Source organism: Pinus tabuliformis, chromosome 3_2, assembly GCF_031772625.1.
Source record: "Pinus tabuliformis cultivar Carrire ecotype Pingquan chromosome 3_2, CPIR1, whole genome shotgun sequence".
Lineage (NCBI taxonomy): Eukaryota > Viridiplantae > Streptophyta > Pinopsida > Pinales > Pinaceae > Pinus > Pinus tabuliformis.
This window is the reverse complement of record NC_142302.1, coordinates 728,246,908-728,264,341: the sequence shown is the minus strand read 5'-3', so window position 1 is coordinate 728,264,341 and position 17,434 is coordinate 728,246,908. Positions and strand designations below refer to the sequence as shown.

The window sequence follows — 17,434 nt, the reverse complement described above, 5'->3', positions numbered from 1 at the left end:
TTCTAGCTAACCTCCCATGAGACTTTCATTTATTGTCTCATCGACATCCTCTTTGTGGAGCTCCCTCTACTGTTATGATGCTTTTTCCACCATATCTTCTATCAACAAATCCATATGTTGATTTGAACTCTTTATGCAGTCCATGAGACTCTCTGATAGTCTCTCTTCAACATCTTCCTCATCATCAAGGACTATTCCCTGCTCTGGTTCAAAATAGTGAACTAATTCAACTTTAGGCTCAACAGGTGCTTCATCTTCCTCCCTAGCTTTCTAGCTTTAGGGGGCTTCCTCTTAAAATCTTTTTTCTCACAAGTAATTTGGCCTTCTTCCTTAGGTCCCATCTCTACCTTTGGTATTCTCTTTCAAGCCTCATTTTGACTATGTTGAATCTCTCCTTCAACTCATAAATCTCCTTTTCAATTTCTTCTTTACTCATTCCATTTTCCTTGGCATGCTTCTCCCTTTTGTTATGGCCTCTCTTTGAATTATGTCCATCAGTAGCCATCTTCTTTCCTCCTTTCTTGTGAGCTTTCTCTTGCTCATTGTGAGCTACACTCAAGCCCCTTTAACAATTCTTCTCCATCACTTGTTACCCAATATCTCACCCACTTCACCTCAACCTAGGCTTTTGTATTCCTCTGGTTCCCTCCTCTGGAACCCACTTGAGCATGCTCTGGTCTTCTATGGCTTCTACACTTTTCTCACCTTTTGAGAACTCCACTTGTTCTCTTCTCTTTGAGGACCTCAGCTAGAAACCTTCTATGTTTTGTTTTGTAGCCTATTTGTCGTAAGTTTCTTGCCATACACTTTAAGAACTTTATTGGTCCTCTGTTACCACTCCTTCTACTATTACCACTGTAAGGATTAACTCCTTGTATACATTTAAAAAAAATACAAACCAGTTACCTACTAGTTCCTTAACCTCTGAGGTCTCAATATCTCAGTTCTTCCTAGCTCTACACTTGGTTGGTACTTCTTTAATATGCTCCAATCCTGTATTCCGTTCTCAATCTCTTTCTCTCCTCACTTTTGGTATATTGCTGACATTTATTATTGCTGAAAAGTTTTCGAGGCAAGAAATCTGTTGTATTAATATTGTCTGATTTGTAATAGAGAAACTGCTATGAGGTGCTTTGGACTACTTGGGAATGAATTTTTGTCTCAGATGTCGATAGTCTGTACTGTGGTAGACAATAAGATGATTTCTTTTCTCAGGGATTGCAATTGATTTCCGGAAGATGGGGTATACCTGTTCATGGTACTTCTTTCGACATCAAGTTGATAAACCTTCCCTTAGACTTGAGTTTTGTTTGGTTCTTGTTCGTTGGGTGATGATAAAAAATGTAATATTCATTTGTATTTGTTGATTTTATACTCATGGAACTTGTTTCTTATTGTACTCAGTTCTTTTGATGCAAGAAAGAACAACAGACTAGTTTGAGCTTGAGGTACTTGAAGCGGCAGCAGCTCTCTTCTCAAGCGGTATGTGTTCTAGTTCTCAAGTGTAATATGAGTAAATTTAGAATGTACTGCCATTTGACAATACTTTCACATCTTTCACATGGCTGCTAGGATCCATGGTCACTTCTGAAAATTGCTTGCAAGGTTATCTTGGCTTCATTATGCATTGTTTTTTCCTTTTGGAAACTCATCCTTCCTTGAGGATTGTCTAGCATCTACTACCTCAATTTGGATTTCTTGGATCAATTTAGTGCTCTCGTTCTCCTTTTGGACCAGTTGTCCATTCTCCTCACATGCAAAGCATGCATTCACATAAAATTCACCAATTTTGAAAATAAAAGGTTACCTGGCCTCTTCTGATGCCTCCAACATCAAATTTTGTCTTCCTTCCATGCTTTAGGAAGGTACTCCTTCTCTTTCTTCTATTCTTATGACAACTATGAATGATTGTCCCTCTCGAAAATCCTTATCATCTGCATCTATACACATAGCATCAGTATCATAATCACCAAGCTCTTTAGCCCCATATGGTATATATGTTACGAGCACTTCTAGCTAACCTCCCATGAGACTTTCATTTATTGTCTCATCGACATCCTCTTTGTGGAGCTCCCTCTACTGTTATGATGCTTTTTCCACCATATCTTCTATCAACAAATCCATATGTTGATTTGAACTCTTTATGCAGTCCATGAGACTCTCTGATAGTCTCTCTTCAACATCTTCCTCATCATCAAGGACTATTCCCTGCTCTGGTTCAAAATAGTGAACTAATTCAACTTTAGGCTCAACAGGTGCTTCATCTTCCTCCCTAGCTTTCTAGCTTTAGGGGGCTTCCTCTTAAAATCTTTTTTCTGACAAGTAATTTGGCCTTCTTCCTTAGGTCCCATCTCTACCTTTGGTATTCTCTTTCAAGCCTCATTTTGACTATGTTGAATCTCTCCTTCAACTCATAAATCTCCTTTTCAATTTCTTCTTTACTCATGCCATTTTCCTTGTCATGCTTCTCCCTTTTGTTATGGCCTCTCTTTGAATTATGTCCATCAGTAGCCATCTTCTTTCCTCCTTTCTTGTGAGCTTTCTCTTGCTCATTGTGAGCTACACTCAAGCCCCTTTAACAATTCTTCTCCATCACTTGTTACCCAATATCTCACCCACTTCACCTCAACCTAGGCTTTTGGTATTCCTCTGGTTCCCTCCTCTGGAACCCACTTGAGCATGCTCTCGTCTTCTATGGCTTCTACACTTTTCTCACCCTTTGAGAACTCCACTTGTTCTCTTCTCTTTGAGGACCTCAGCTAGAAACCTTCTATGTTTTGTTTTGTAGCCTATTTGTCGTAAGTTTCTTGCCATACACTTTAAGAACTTTATTGGTCCTCTGTCACCACTCCTTCTACTATTACCACTGTAAGGATTAACTCCTTGTATACATTTAAAAAAAAATACAAACCAGTTACCTACTAGTTCCTTAACCTCTGAGGTCTCAATATCTCAGTTCTTCCTAGCTCTACACTTGGTTGGTACTTCTTTAATATGCTCCAATCCTGTATTCCGTTCTCAATCTCTTTCTCTCCTCACTTTTGGTATATTGCTGACAGTTATTATTGCTGAAAAGTTTTCGAGGCAAGAAATCTGTTGTATTAATATTGTCTGATTTGTAAAAGAGAAACTGCTATGAGGTGCTTTGGACTACTTGGGAATGAATTTTTGTCTCAGATGTCGATAGTCTGTACTGTGGTAGACAATAAGATGATTTCTTTTCTCAGGGATTGCAATTGCTTTCCGGAAGATGGGGTATACCTGTTCATGGTACTTATTTCGACATCAAGTTGATAAACCTTCCCTTAGACTTGAGTTTTGTTTGGTTCTTGTTTGTTGGGTGATGATAAAAAATGTAATATTCATTTGTATTTGTTGATTTTATACTCATGGAACTTGTTTCTTATTGTACTCAGTTCTTTTGATGCAAGAAAGAACAACAGACTAGTTTGAGCTTGAGGTACTTGAAGCGGCAGCAACTCTCTTCTCAAGCGGTATGTGTTCTAGTTCTCAAGTGTAATATGAGTAAATTTAGAATGTACTGCCGTTTGACAATACTTTCACATCTTTCACATGGCTGCTAGGATCCATGGTCACTTCTGAAAATTGCTTGCAAGGTTATCTTGGCTTCATTATGCATTGTTTTTTCCTTTTGGAAACTCATCCTTCCTTGAGGATTGTCTAGCATCTACTACCTCAATTTGGATTTCTTGGATCAATTTAGTGCTCTCGTTCTCCTTTTGGACCAGTTGTCCATTCTCCTCACATGCAAAGCATGCATTCACATAAAATTCACCAATTTTAAAAATAAAAGGTTACCTGGCCTCTTCTGATGCCTCCAACATCAAATTTTGTCTTCCTTCCATGCTTTAGGAAGGTACTCCTTCTCTTTCTTCTATTCTTATGACAACTATGAATGATTGTCCCTCTCGAAAATCCTTATCATCTGCATCTATACACATAGAATCAGTATCATAATCACCAAGCTCTTTAGCCCCATATGGTATATATGTTACGAGCACTTCTAGCTAACCTCCCATGAGACTTTCATTTATTGTCTCATCGACATCCTCTTTGTGGAGCTCCCTCTACTGTTATGATGCTTTTCCACCATATCTTCTATCAACAAATCCATATGTTGATTTGAACTCTTTATGCAGTCCATGAGACTCTCTGATAGTCTCTCTTCAACATCTCCTCATCATCAAGGACTATTCCCTGCTCTGGTTCAAAATAGTGAACTAATTCAACTTTAGGCTCAACAGGTGCTTCATCTTCCTCCCTAGCTTTCTAGCTTTAGGGGGCTTCCTCTTAAAATCTTTTTTCTGACAAGTAATTTGGCCTTCCTCCTTAGGTCCCATCTCTACCTTTGGTATTCTCTTTCAAGCCTCATTTTGACTATGTTGAATCTCTCCTTCAACTCATAAATCTCCTTTTCAATTTCTTCTTTACTCATGCCATTTTCCTTGGCATGCTTCTCCCTTTTGTTATGGCCTCTCTTTGAATTATGTCCATCAGTAGCCATCTTCTTTCCTCCTTTCTTGTGAGCTTTCTCTTGCTCATTGTGAGCTACACTCAAGCCCCTTTAACAATTCTTCTCCATCACTTGTTACCCAATATCTCACCCACTTCACCTCAACCTAGGCTTTTGGTATTCCTCTGGTTCCCTCCTCTGGAACTCACTTGAGCATGCTCTGGTCTTCTATGGCTTCTACACTTTTCTCACCTTTTGAGAACTCCACTTGTTCTCTTCTCTTTGAGGACCTCAGCTAGAAACCTTCTATGTTTTGTTTTGTAGCCTATTTGTTGTAAGTTTCTTGCCATACACTTTAAGAACTTTATTGGTCCTCTGTTACCACTCCTTCTACTATTACCACTGTAAGGATTAACTCCTTGTATACATTTAAAAAAAAATACAAACCAGTTACCTACTAGTTCCTTAACCTCTGAGGTCTCAATATCTCAGTTCTTCCTAGCTCTACACTTGGTTGGTACTTCTTTAATATGCTCCAATCCTGTATTCCGTTCTCAATCTCTTTCTCTCCTCACTTTTTTTCTTAGGTTCCTCTTGCCCAAAATTTTCTTGGTTTCTTTGTCTCAACTTTGATGTCTCTTCTTCACGAGCAATCTTATAAATCTTTTTGGTTCACTGCAGAAACCTCCTCAATCACTTGTCAATCCCCAAGAGCATCAATATTGCTCTAGTACCACTTAATGCATACCTTTTGGCTACTCTCATATTGCTCTAGTACCACTTAATGCATACCTTTTGGCCTCAATGGTGTTTGTAATCAAAATCTGGATTGAACACAGTGTCTGTATAGACTGTTGTATAGACTGTAGTCTAATTATGTATAGACTGTTGGTCTTAAGAGCATGCGATCATTGATCAAGCCATCATGACCCATGGAAGCTTTGAAGGGATAAAAGGAAGACGTGTTGAAGCCAATGCTGCCATTGGAGTTTGATTCTTGAATATCATGGAGATTAAGAAGAATTATGTTCCATGCTCACGGTTAATTACATTAACGTTTTATGTGCTTACTCTACAAATGAATTTGAACAAGTTTTTCATGGAAACCTTTCGAAAAGAGAAAAAATACCTTGCATTATAGTTTATTGGTGGATTCCTATATTTTCTTGGTTGTTGTTACATGTTGACTATTGGAAGATCTGTTTATATTACTGAGAATCTTTCACCTGAAAATGGAGCAGTAAAGGACATATTAACTGTTATACGCTTTTGATTTTTCTGCCTTTGAGAACCTTGTGAGTTGTATGTCATTGAAGGGTGACTTGGTTTGAATAGTTAGCTTTGGAGAGCAGTTAGAGGAAGAAATAACTCAAACCCAAACTCAACAATGGAATTTTTATCAATGTGTCCATTCCAATAGATTATTATTCTAAATCTGGATGATGTGGCAACAATAATTATATATTTTTTGGAATGTACCTCAGTGAATGATCACCTTTTGTAATATTTTAAGTGCCGCTACATAGAGATGTTATTTCTATGCTTAATTAATTGCATTGATGTGCCATAGAGCAATGCAATGCATCTGGATACTTGAAGTCTTGGAATTGCAGAGCAGCATTTGCTTGATTCCTTGGTAGCTGTTTGAAGATCCTAACCAAAGTGATGTTTGTTTCAGAATTGTGGTTCTTTGTCATAGTAGTATAGTACGCTGTTCCTGAGATTACCTTTGGTTCTATTCTGAGATCTGTAGAGAATTGTTGAGCAAGGGGGAGGATAGCTTCATCTTAAAGCATCCCTCTACCCAATGTTAAGCTTGATGGGAAGAATTATCCTATCTTCAAGTGAAGGGTGCTAAACATATAATTGAAGAATTGATTGTTAAGACTTGTGGAGGGTAAGAAGAAAAATTGCACTGTTGCTAAAGAATTAGTAAAGCTATAAGACAAATTGCACTGTTATATAGAGTGTCTATACAACAATCTATATATTACAACTAAGTACAATGTGGAGAATAGGAAATGGAGAGAAAGTGAGAATAGGTGAAGATCCCTAGGTGAGGTTTAAAAGGCTCCAGGAGATTAATGAAGAAACTATTGAGACCCTGCATAACAATGGCACACAATCAAGCTGATATTGTGGATCCAAATTTGACCACCATGCAGAAACAGCACTAGATATCAGCAAGGTCAACAGGTTTGGAAGGATATTCGTTTGACAATCGAGTTGGCTATGTTAACAACTTAACATATTGCAACTAAGTACAATCAAAATTAGAGATAAGGAGGATGAATTAAATTGGTCTAACAACCTTGATTCAGTCGGATACACAGCAAAGCTTGGTTACAAAGCAGTGCTCACAGAGAAAACACAAGGGGAGCCAGTATGCTGGTAGAGAAGCATATGGAAAATCAAAGACTAAGTCAAAACTAAGTTGTTTAGAAAAAAGATATTGAAATTTAACTGAGGATATAAACCTAGGATACCTACCACAGTCCGGGTAGAATTTGAATATTTTTCTAAATTCTTAACCAGACCATATAAGGGTTCCCCTACATATTAGCATCACTAGTTGTACTTTGTAGTCCCATTTACCTATCTGTCAGGCTTTATTTAGACTTAAATAAAATTATCTTGCCTTATCTACATTGTTTCTCAGCCTTATATCTTATGCTACAAAATTAGATATAACTTTGTAATAAAGGCAGGACAACCTTTCAATCTGAGTCTTGACTTGTAGCATCCTACAAGTTGGTCAGGCTTAAATTTTTTTGTTGGCAGGTATTGAACGATGATACTATATCTATAAAATATATTTCTTCTGTACTAACTGTATTGCCTAGAATATTTTGGTCATTGAAGTTGTGGGTTGGCAGGCTCTAATAGCCCACTTGGAGCACAACCCCTTGAAAAATTCGGCTTTAAGAAGAATTACATGAGAAAATTGCTGTCACTTAGATGTCAGTAAAAACAGGTAGGTCTTTAGACTTTTGATCATAGTTGAGAACATTCCTGAGATAAATTTCTTTGATACTCCAGACTATAAAATTTCTGAGTGCTGCAAAATGGAAAAACTGGAACTAGACATGCTTAAACCTTCTGCACTCCTCAAAATAGTTCCGCTTACACTGTTTGATTTATAAAACAGAGAATGCCAAGCCAACTGAGCAATGGCATTCATCAACTCCTATATCTTCAGACTTGATTGTTTCTCTTGAAGTCTCATCTTCCGAAGGCTAGTGATTGGCCAGAAAGAAGCCCTGACTTTTAGTAGATGAGCTTTTCTCTAAACAAACCTCTTGATGTGGAAGTAATAGTGGCTTTCCTTGACCCTGTCAAGACTTCCAAATTAAGCTTTCCATCTTATTATATTTTAACCATTTATTTTTCACATGCTAAGGGATGGAGGCTCTACCCTTTCCATACTTAGATTTCTGGTTGTTCAAATTTCTTCCTCAGGTAGCAATACCCTTTCATTTGGCTTAGCATTAGCTTTTGAGTTTTGGGCATGGTAGACATACTGTAAGCTGGCTTGGGAGGAGGGGACCAGGTCCTGAATCCTGTCAACCAACTTCTGTAGGAAATTAGGAATAATTCAAATAAAATGATGTTGTTTCAATGTTATACAAATGAATTATTATATTTTATGTCTTAAAATTTAATAGTTTCCCATTATCATTGTTAAATAATTTTTGTGAAATTCCATTTTGCCTCAAAATTCAATTTCTGATATATGTTCTTTCAATGTTGACTCAACAATTATTTTGCAAAGTATAATTCTATTTTCTATGAACAAGTGAATTTATATGAAGCATATCTCAATGCTTGAAAACTGTTGATGCAGGTTTGCAGATCGATTGGAAATTTTACTTGTGGAATATTTAGTGAGATGTCAAAAGATAATCATGGGAAGAAACCATTAAGGCAAACAGATGTATTATCATACTTTCAAAAGGCTCCATCCAAAAATACACATTCTCTTCATGATTCAAGCTCCTTTGAACAATCTGTTACTGAGAGAGAGGTTAACTCTTGTGGAAATGCATTTGATATCCATACGATGGATGAAGAAATAGGTTCCTCAAGTGGTCAGGGTGAGATAAATGCAGTTTCAACAGAAATTGGTGATGAAAATGTTAAATATTTTTCCTTGGAAAGTGACACAATCCATTCGCGGAAAAGGAAAAGAGGCCAGTGGGCCATAGGAAGACGATTCCAAGAAAATTGGGTCTCAAGTTTTCCATTTATTGAAGAAATACCTCCTACAAATGAGAAAGAGCTTTTCCGACAAGTTAGATGTATTGCGTGTAGTTGGAAAACTCAAAAGGAAGTGAAATTTCAGATGAAGCTAGATACGGTACAAAAGCATGCGGGAAAGGTGTATGAAAAGAAAATTGTAAATGGTAAAGAGAAATCTATTGTTAGATGGAAATATTCTGAGGAATGTCGACATGTTGAATATGCAGAAGAATATAAAAAATATTTATTATGTAAGAGGAAACTTGAGGCGGACGGAGGAACCATCATATCTCTATTTGAAAAGATGATGGAAAGAAATTTGTTATCCAAGACGATACAATTGAGCACTGTATTTCACATCTTATCTAAAGGTCGTCCTATGACAGATTATCCAGATCACATGAAATTACTATCTTTTCTTCAAGTGCCAAACTTTCCATCTTCTCATTGGTCTGTAACTAGTGGTTGGGGATGGGCAGGATATCTAGCTCAAGTAGAAAAGGATGATTTGAAAGAGAAGATTTCAAATGCTAGGTTTTTGGCATTGTCTTTAGATGAGGTTACAGCTATAGATAATACTTCATGGATTTGCATGAGCATTTATATGGTTAATGACCATATTAGACATTCCTATCTACTTGGGATTAATAATATGAGAGAGACTTCTACAGCTGAAAATATTTATGAACTTGTTCTTAATGGATTGAAGGAAAGTGGTATGGATGAATTAATGATTGCAAAAAAGTTGGTATGTGTTGGAGCAGATGGAGTAGCGGTAATGCAAGGACAAAGGAATGGCCTTTGTGTTAGGCTAGAACTATCAGCTTCACCATATATGCTTAATATTCATTGTATGGCTCATAGGATGAATCTTGCATTTAAAATAGTAAGCAAGTTTCCATCAGTTTCAAAAGTTGAAGATCTTGTACGTGAGACTCATGCATACTTTTCTCGTAGTCCCAAACGATATTTAGAGTTTCAACAATTTGCAGATGGTATTACGGATGGAAAAAAACTACTGAAAGATGTTGATACAAGATGGATCTCATTAAATGGACCAGCTCAAAGACTATTTAGTGAGTTCAAATCTTTGGTAGGGTTGATGTATGAAAATCGCTATAATGTAGACAAAGCTCAAGATCTTCTTTCTCAACTAACTAATATAGAGACATTATTGACATTGGCTGGAATTCTTCCTATGCTACATGAAATGAATGTCCTCGTGAAAATGTCTCAGAATCGCACAATGTATATTGCGGAATACACAAATGCAAGAAAGTCAGCATGTCTTGCATTGGATAATTTGTATATGATGCCAGACTCTTTTACTGGTCCAGAGTTTAAAAGTTGGACTGAGATCATCAATATAGAAAATACTGAAATTTTTTTGACCTTTGATGAAAAAGGGATACTATGTATCGTAGTGCATGGGTATATGGTTCCCTTTCATTATATTAGTAAGACAGGACGAATCACCAAAGATTGCCCCGTGTCAAGAGACCAATTTGATAATATTGTGATTTCAGTGAGACAAAATTTGATAGAAATTGCAAGATCACTATCATTAGAGATAAGAGAACGATTTCCTCGAGATGAATTGTTGGAGGCCATGTGTGTGGTATACCCTCAATATTGGAACAATTGCCAATGTCCAAGAACTTTAAAAGCTGATTTTCAAAAAAGATTAAAATGTTTAGTAGACCATTTTTGCAAGAAAGTCTCGATACATGGAGAACAAATTGAAGGTATTTTAGATTCATCAAAATTGTATCAACAAGGTGGACGCTTTGCTAAAACAATGTGGAAGCAATATCCTTTTTTGGAGAATCCTAATGAAAATGGTGCTATAACAAGATTATGGACTACTTTAAGTGCTAGCCAATACCTGCAAGAAAACATATCAGAATATTTCAAATTAGCAGATTTGTGTCAAACCATGATTTTGGGATCAGTGGAGGATGAGAGAATGTTTAGTGCATTATCATTCTTGAAGTCAAAGTTGAGGAACAAGCTTGATAAACATGTGGATACATGTTTAAGATTATATGTAACAAAGTATGACATTGACAATTTTCCATATGAAAGAGCGCTAACTCTTTGGCGATCAGATTGTGATAGAAGGGGAGAAAACAATATAATAAATCTATCTAATGAACTTGATATAGAACATAATGTTTTGGAGGCTCATAATGACAGTTCATTTAGAGAAGATCATGTTCACAATTTAGAAAATGAGGACCAAGATGAGAACTGGGAAATTGAAATACCCTAGGACTCTTATTTTGGTATACATGTTCCATTGATCATGCAAAATTACTATATGTCAACTTCAGGTAAAAATAGGTTCTATATTTGTATTTTTCATTGTAACATTGCAGCAACATTATTTTGATGTGTGTTATTTTAAGATTGATGTTTCATATTTAATCATTACATTGTTTGTTTCTTATCTGTGACAGGAAATAAAGCTGGATTTGGTGAGGTTGGGACCTATTTCTTTTCATTTGCTAGCCATTTCTTGTCAGTGATTTGTCAGCCATGTTTTCAAGTCTTTTAGGTACTAAGTTGTTCGGGTCCCCACATGTCCTTAGGACCATTAAGGGATGAGATAACATGAGTCAGTCCAACTCATGCCCCGAATTTACTTTTTACCTATTGATGTAAGTGTTTTGTTACCACTTATCACCAACAAAATTCTACCATAACATAAACCAACTTGAAGACGACACTTCTCATCTTCCTTTTACATAAATGCTCTATGGATCTCCCTACTATACTTTTCCGAGACCAACGTCCCTTCTTGGTAGGTCTCTCCACCATACCACTAATCACACAATAGTAACTACTGCCTTCTATAAATCTCTCTAGTCTCAGTTATTTGTGTCCCTGTCACACTCGACCAATATAATCTTGCAGGTCTACTTTTTTATCATATCTTTATTTTTTGTTATTTTGTGTATTTAACATTAGTACCATCCAAGAGTAACGAGTTAGTGTCCTTTGGATTTGATCTTTGATTTGAAATGAAGTCAGATTTGATGAAGCTGGGACCTATTTCTTTTCACATAGACAGTGTCCTAGTATTAAATGATAAATAACTAATTTAAGAAGTCTAACGCTAAGCAACAATGGGCTTATTCAAGTACATGAAATTGCGTTGATGTCTAGCTCTAATATCTTAGAAAGTTTTAGCAGTTTGTTTGCTGCTTGTTTAGAGGATTTTGTCAAGTTTGAAATTTTTGGTTTATTTTGGTCATATTTTTTTAGTCGCTTGACTTATTTCATGCATAGATCGACAAATCTAGTTTTATTTTTATAATTATTGTTGTTTTCTTTATATATTTGGTGGTTTGAGGAAAGATATTTGATTTCCTTTCACTTTGTGGCATGATTTCAACATCTTCACCTTTTAGAATATAGTAAAATATTATTCTTATTTTATGTTTTCTTGGAAAAGAATTATTGATATTTGGAAAGGGAAATAAGCCCTAGGTAGCTAAGCGAAGAGAAAAATGGTCTATGTACTAGGTTCCTGCGCATTCATCGTAGGAGACCTATTGGCATGAGACCGACATTCCTTTTATGCAATTACACTTTTTCAAGGCGGAGCTAATTTTGCTGACTTGGGAAGAACACTGACAGCTGATCATAATGCTAAGGAGATTATAATGTTGGTTTCAAAAACAAAATTGTGAAAATTGTTTGCACTAGTTCTTCTTTTGGTCATATTTACTACCAAATTTGTGTCTTGCTGATTTTTTACATTTGTAATGACCTTGTGCAGAGATGGTTTGAAGAGCCCGATGTTAGAGTGTGAAGACTCTCTACAAACCACAAGGACTACATTTTCTTGGAGGGCACTCGATGTTCTTGGTGTTGCTAAGTCTCTTCGCTCGAAGCGTAAATGGATACAATGGTATGGCCATAACATCACTTAATTTGATCCTCTTTACTAATCTCCTAATATCATTTCAATACATCAAATTGCTTTGTTTTCATGGAATCCAAAGATACATCAGTAATGTTATTTTGTCTTGGAAATACTAAATTATTTTGTTTTGATATCACCCAGTTTGAGTTGTTCTTTGCAACTACCACTTGATCATTTAACAAGCATTTGAAATTCAAAGTGAAATAAAGCTCTTTTAGTTTTTTTCCAGAAGAAGATTAGATGTTGCACTTGGTACCATAGGCCTTGTAAAAGGGTTGTACTCCATTTCAGTCTACGATAGTAGACTGATTTCTAACTGCTCCATGTACCCACATATGATATAATATTTTTCATTTTTGGCTTGCTGAATATACAAAGAGAAAATTGCTTAACAATATTGCTTAATTTGACAACAATTTTACTTTTATTTGATACAAGAGTGGAGGTAGTCTTAGATTTTACCTATTTCTCAGTAGTTGTTCTCCTTAGACAACAACATCATCCTTCAACAAATACATTCTAGCTTGTACAGAGGAAAGTCGATCTTTAGTAGAGGGCACATAAGAGATCCTCTAATGGAGGCGCAATAGTTTAGTAGGATCACTGGATGAAGCACATGTATGAATGTATTGTCTTCAATTAGGAAGGCACAGTTACCCATCGAGGGGAGGGCATGCATGAATGTAACAAAATCACAACATCACAAAGATGTGGTATTTGTTTTACAACATCACAAAGCTCTCGCTGATCTAACAAAATCCAAAGCAAGGTTTGTTTAGCTGAAATCTTTGAGATATTTTATATTTGACAGAGATCTGTTTTGGAAAGATACAGGAGGAAGTTTGTAGATATTTTGTTCCTTCAATTGATCAACTTGTAGATATTTTCACCAAAATCTTGTTGGATTCCACCTTCACTAGTTTGTGACATTGTATTGCCATTTAGGGGTGATATTGTTTTATAATAGCATCTCTCTACACTCTTATATAGTTTGTTGCCTTTGAAAATGTATGGGTCATGTAGATTTTTCATGGGTTTTTCTTTCACACTGAGCACAGGAGAAGACTCATGGAGTTCAGGGGTAGTTGTAGGATGCAAGAGACTCTTGGGTTTTTTTGAAATTACATCTCACCATGAAGTTTCACTTGGGCACACTTGACACATATTTGAACTAGGGTTATGATTACATTACCTTTTGTTGCATCACTGAGGGAGAGCCTTGTTCCTATGTTGAAGCTAAGGCTCTGGATCCCATTGGTGAATAATATGAGGAAGGGAGCCCTAGAATAGGAGCCTCCTATCACATTAGGAGCCTAGAACATGATTTATTGTAAGGGGGGTCATAAACAACCAAAAGGAGGAATCCCCTTGCACATTGGAGGTCCAAAGTATGAAAAATGGTAGGGAGAGTAACACACCCTATCTAGGACGATGCCTAGAGCATGATAGGTGGAAAGGAAAGAGGCTAGAGGATGAAAACCCGTACTTGAATGATGCCATGTGGTGGTAGAAGCTCTTGTATGGTTAAAAGGATGACACTTGATGAGAAATGTTCTACTTCAAGGGTGAAAAGAGGAACATTTTGGTAACCACCCCTTTGAATAGGGATGTCTTCTGCATGAAGGCTATTAAAGTATTCTAAATCACCTTTACAGGGCGTTACATATTATTTGTGGCATATTCCACATATTTGGAGGTGTCTTTAAATTTTTAGATATTTGGGGCAAGGGCACTTTGCTCGAGACACATTCTACATTAAAGGATGTTAAAGCTCCTTTATGAGGTTTTTATGTATTATTCAAGGCATATTATGCATATTTGGAGGTGTGTTTCACCTTTGATATATTTGGGGCAAGGACACTTTGTTTGAGGCTACATATTTGAAGGAAAGCCCTTTGCATGAGGAGATACCATGTGGTGTGGTTGACATGGTCCAAGCCCCTAACAACAAATGCATACTATAAGGAAATGAGGAGACGGGAAGTGGCAAGTGGATCTATGCATTGGAGAAAGAGGTCCCAAGGCAAATTTGTACTTGTGAGCCAAAGAAAGATCATATTAGAACATCATTATCACTCTAGAATAGGAGCAACTAGGGTTTGGAGAGCTCTCTAGAGAGAGTGCTAGGGTCAAAGAGATCCTAAAGTGTCTAGGAAAACCTTAGGGAGATTCCCCAAATTGGGAGGTGAATCAAATAAACTATAACTTACCCTCTCTAAACCCTAAAAGGGATCAAGCCTTAGTTTGGGAGGATGGAAGCCTATAAATGTCAACCTTTTGGCTTATTCATGACTCCTAATCTTAAGTCCTTGAACATCTTCATGTGTATCTTGTAATACAGTTTTTATCCTATGTATTATGAACTTGGTCACATGTTAGGGTTGACTATTATAAGGTGGTTATGATTAATATCCTATATAATCAAGGGCACTTGCTCGATTTGATTTTGGGCCTTTTACACCACTTTCTTTCTTCTTCTCGTTTCTAGATCATTATTTATTTCTTTCAATTGGTATTAGGGTGTGTATGGTCTTAAGAGCATGCGATCATTGATCAAGCCATCATGACCCATGACAGCTTTGAAGGGATAAAAGGAAGACGTGTTGAAGCCATAAGGGATTTCCTTTGTAGTTGCCCGACTCTTCATTCTTTGTTTTCACCTCCATAAAAAATCTCTAGTGGATTCATAAATTTTCCTTTTATTGTGACAGACTATTTTATGTGGTATTGTTGGCATACCTCCTTCAAATGGTGTTATTCCTGAATCTCCAATGCACATGAAAGGCTTAGCTACCCTCAAACATCAGGTACTAATATATTGGAATTATCAATTGCAGCTTCTCAGGGAAAAGACACAATTCAGACATTTTATAGATGAGTAACTTACAAGTACTTTTGTTACAGTTGGTGCTTAGCAAGTTAGTGACAACAATCTGGAAAAGTATGCAGAAAAATTCAACCTTAGGGCAATTATACAGAAACATGCAAGAAGCCTATGAGCAAATGCAGACCCCAATGGTTTATCAGCCTCCACCTGCCTTGGTAATGGTCTTATTTTTGAGTTTGGGTGTTTCATTTTATCTAATTTTCCTCTCCCTTTATTTATTTGTCTTGTCATGTCCCAACCATTTATGCAGGCACTTAAGGAATTGAAAGAGACCACAATTCAGTTGGCCGCAAGTACTGGGAATATGGATGCCCAGTTGATGAATCAATTTTTAATGTTGACAAGGACGTGGATGACCTGCTTCCTGTTGAGGTGAAAGAACAACAATTGAGTAATTTGTTGCAATCTCTGATGGCGGTTGGCTGCCTTGCAGTAATGCCCATCATTAGAAAGATCCCAACTTCTGTGCTTTGGGGTTACTTTGCCTTCATAAACTTGTGTTATTGGTCTATTTTCCCATCGGGAAAATCAATAATGCAAGGTCAAATCAGTTGTGAATGATTGATGGCATAATGAAAAGGCGAACCTTTACTCAAAAAAATAATAATAGATCATTTTTTATAAATGTAGCTTTAGAATGATCTTGCTTTGAAGTAGAGGCTAAAATCAAGGAAATGATAGGAAGCCTACAATGCTGGATTAGTGCTTAGTTCAAATAAGCATGACAATGAGAGGCCTTTTGAACATGATTGTGAGGTTATTGTTGATTCAAATATTTTTTCAGCAGAAAAATAAAGCATGGAGTGAACATTTAGTGCACAAATATCCCCTGTTTTAATGGATGACTAAAACCAGGAGGCCTTACAACCATATATGTAAAGTCAAGTCAATAGAAGGGACTAACCAGTTATAAACGATGGAAAAAAAAGTAGCAAACAAGTTTATTTTATGATGGAAAAGGCTAGCCATTTGAATCATTTCTGTTACAAAAATGTCAAGCTTGTTCAAGTAAAAAATATGAAAATGTGCTGAAGCTTGAGATCCTTCTTTGATGCGCCATAAGGGCCATGCCTGATGCGTTTTTGGTCTAACAAAAGGACCAAGGGTTCAAATAGTTAATGGTTAGCATTCACCAACTATTAAAACAGAGTAGCCATGTCTAATTTTCAAATTTCATTTATAACACTAGCAATTTTTATTGCATAATATCAGGAATGAACAGATGCAGGGTTTTCAAGATTCAGGTTGAATATCACAGAAGACAATGCAAAGGTGTACCGGTGAATACTATGGTATTAATGAGAATCAAAAGTTAAAAGCTACACAGTAGAATGCATTTATTCATCTTCAAGGATATCACAGCACACACCACACTGCATTTTCACTTTTCATCCATAGAAATGTTTCCATCGATGGAAGGATTTATGGTTAACAATAGCAATAACTAAAGACCTTGTCACCATACTAATGTGCATATTCATCACTTATTGTAAAGGACTGAACCTAATTCCTTTTTATTTAATTACCAAGCCATAATCATGACAATATCCACAAAATTCAATAAGAATGGTTTAGGTTGTGTAAAATTCCACCACTATATGTTCGTGGGTCATATTCCTTCCATGGTACCATTTTGCTACATAATAACATGAAGAGACAGGTACCATTCTGCTGACTTAACAACATACTAATCTCATCACTAAAAGAATAATAATTGTAAGAATCTAACAGATTTTGCAAATATATGAGCTCAACTTATAATTATATAGTATTTATATTTTGGCAATTTTTTATTGCCATGAAACGCTGCTTCTCGAGTTCAGGTAATTGCAAAGCTGTTCTATAACATTACACCTTAAAAAATTCAGCCTTCAAATCCAAAACATTAAAACTATCCTACATC

The 17,434-nt window shown here is 36.4% G+C and overlaps 1 protein-coding gene across 1 annotated transcript; it reads left to right on the top strand.

Moving 5' to 3' along the window:
• The first annotated feature begins 1,401 nt into the window (after nucleotides 1-1,401).
• Nucleotides 1,402-16,354, top strand: LOC149182682 (putative boron transporter 2). Its single transcript, XM_089418615.1, has 4 exons — nucleotides 1,402-1,482; nucleotides 15,356-15,451; nucleotides 15,549-15,686; nucleotides 15,782-16,354. The coding sequence occupies exons 2-4, from the start codon at nucleotides 15,416-15,418 to the stop codon at nucleotides 15,905-15,907; spliced, it is 300 nt and encodes a 99-aa protein (XP_089274741.1). The 5' UTR covers nucleotides 1,402-1,482; nucleotides 15,356-15,415; the 3' UTR covers nucleotides 15,908-16,354.
• The last annotated feature ends 1,080 nt before the right edge of the window (nucleotides 16,355-17,434 follow it).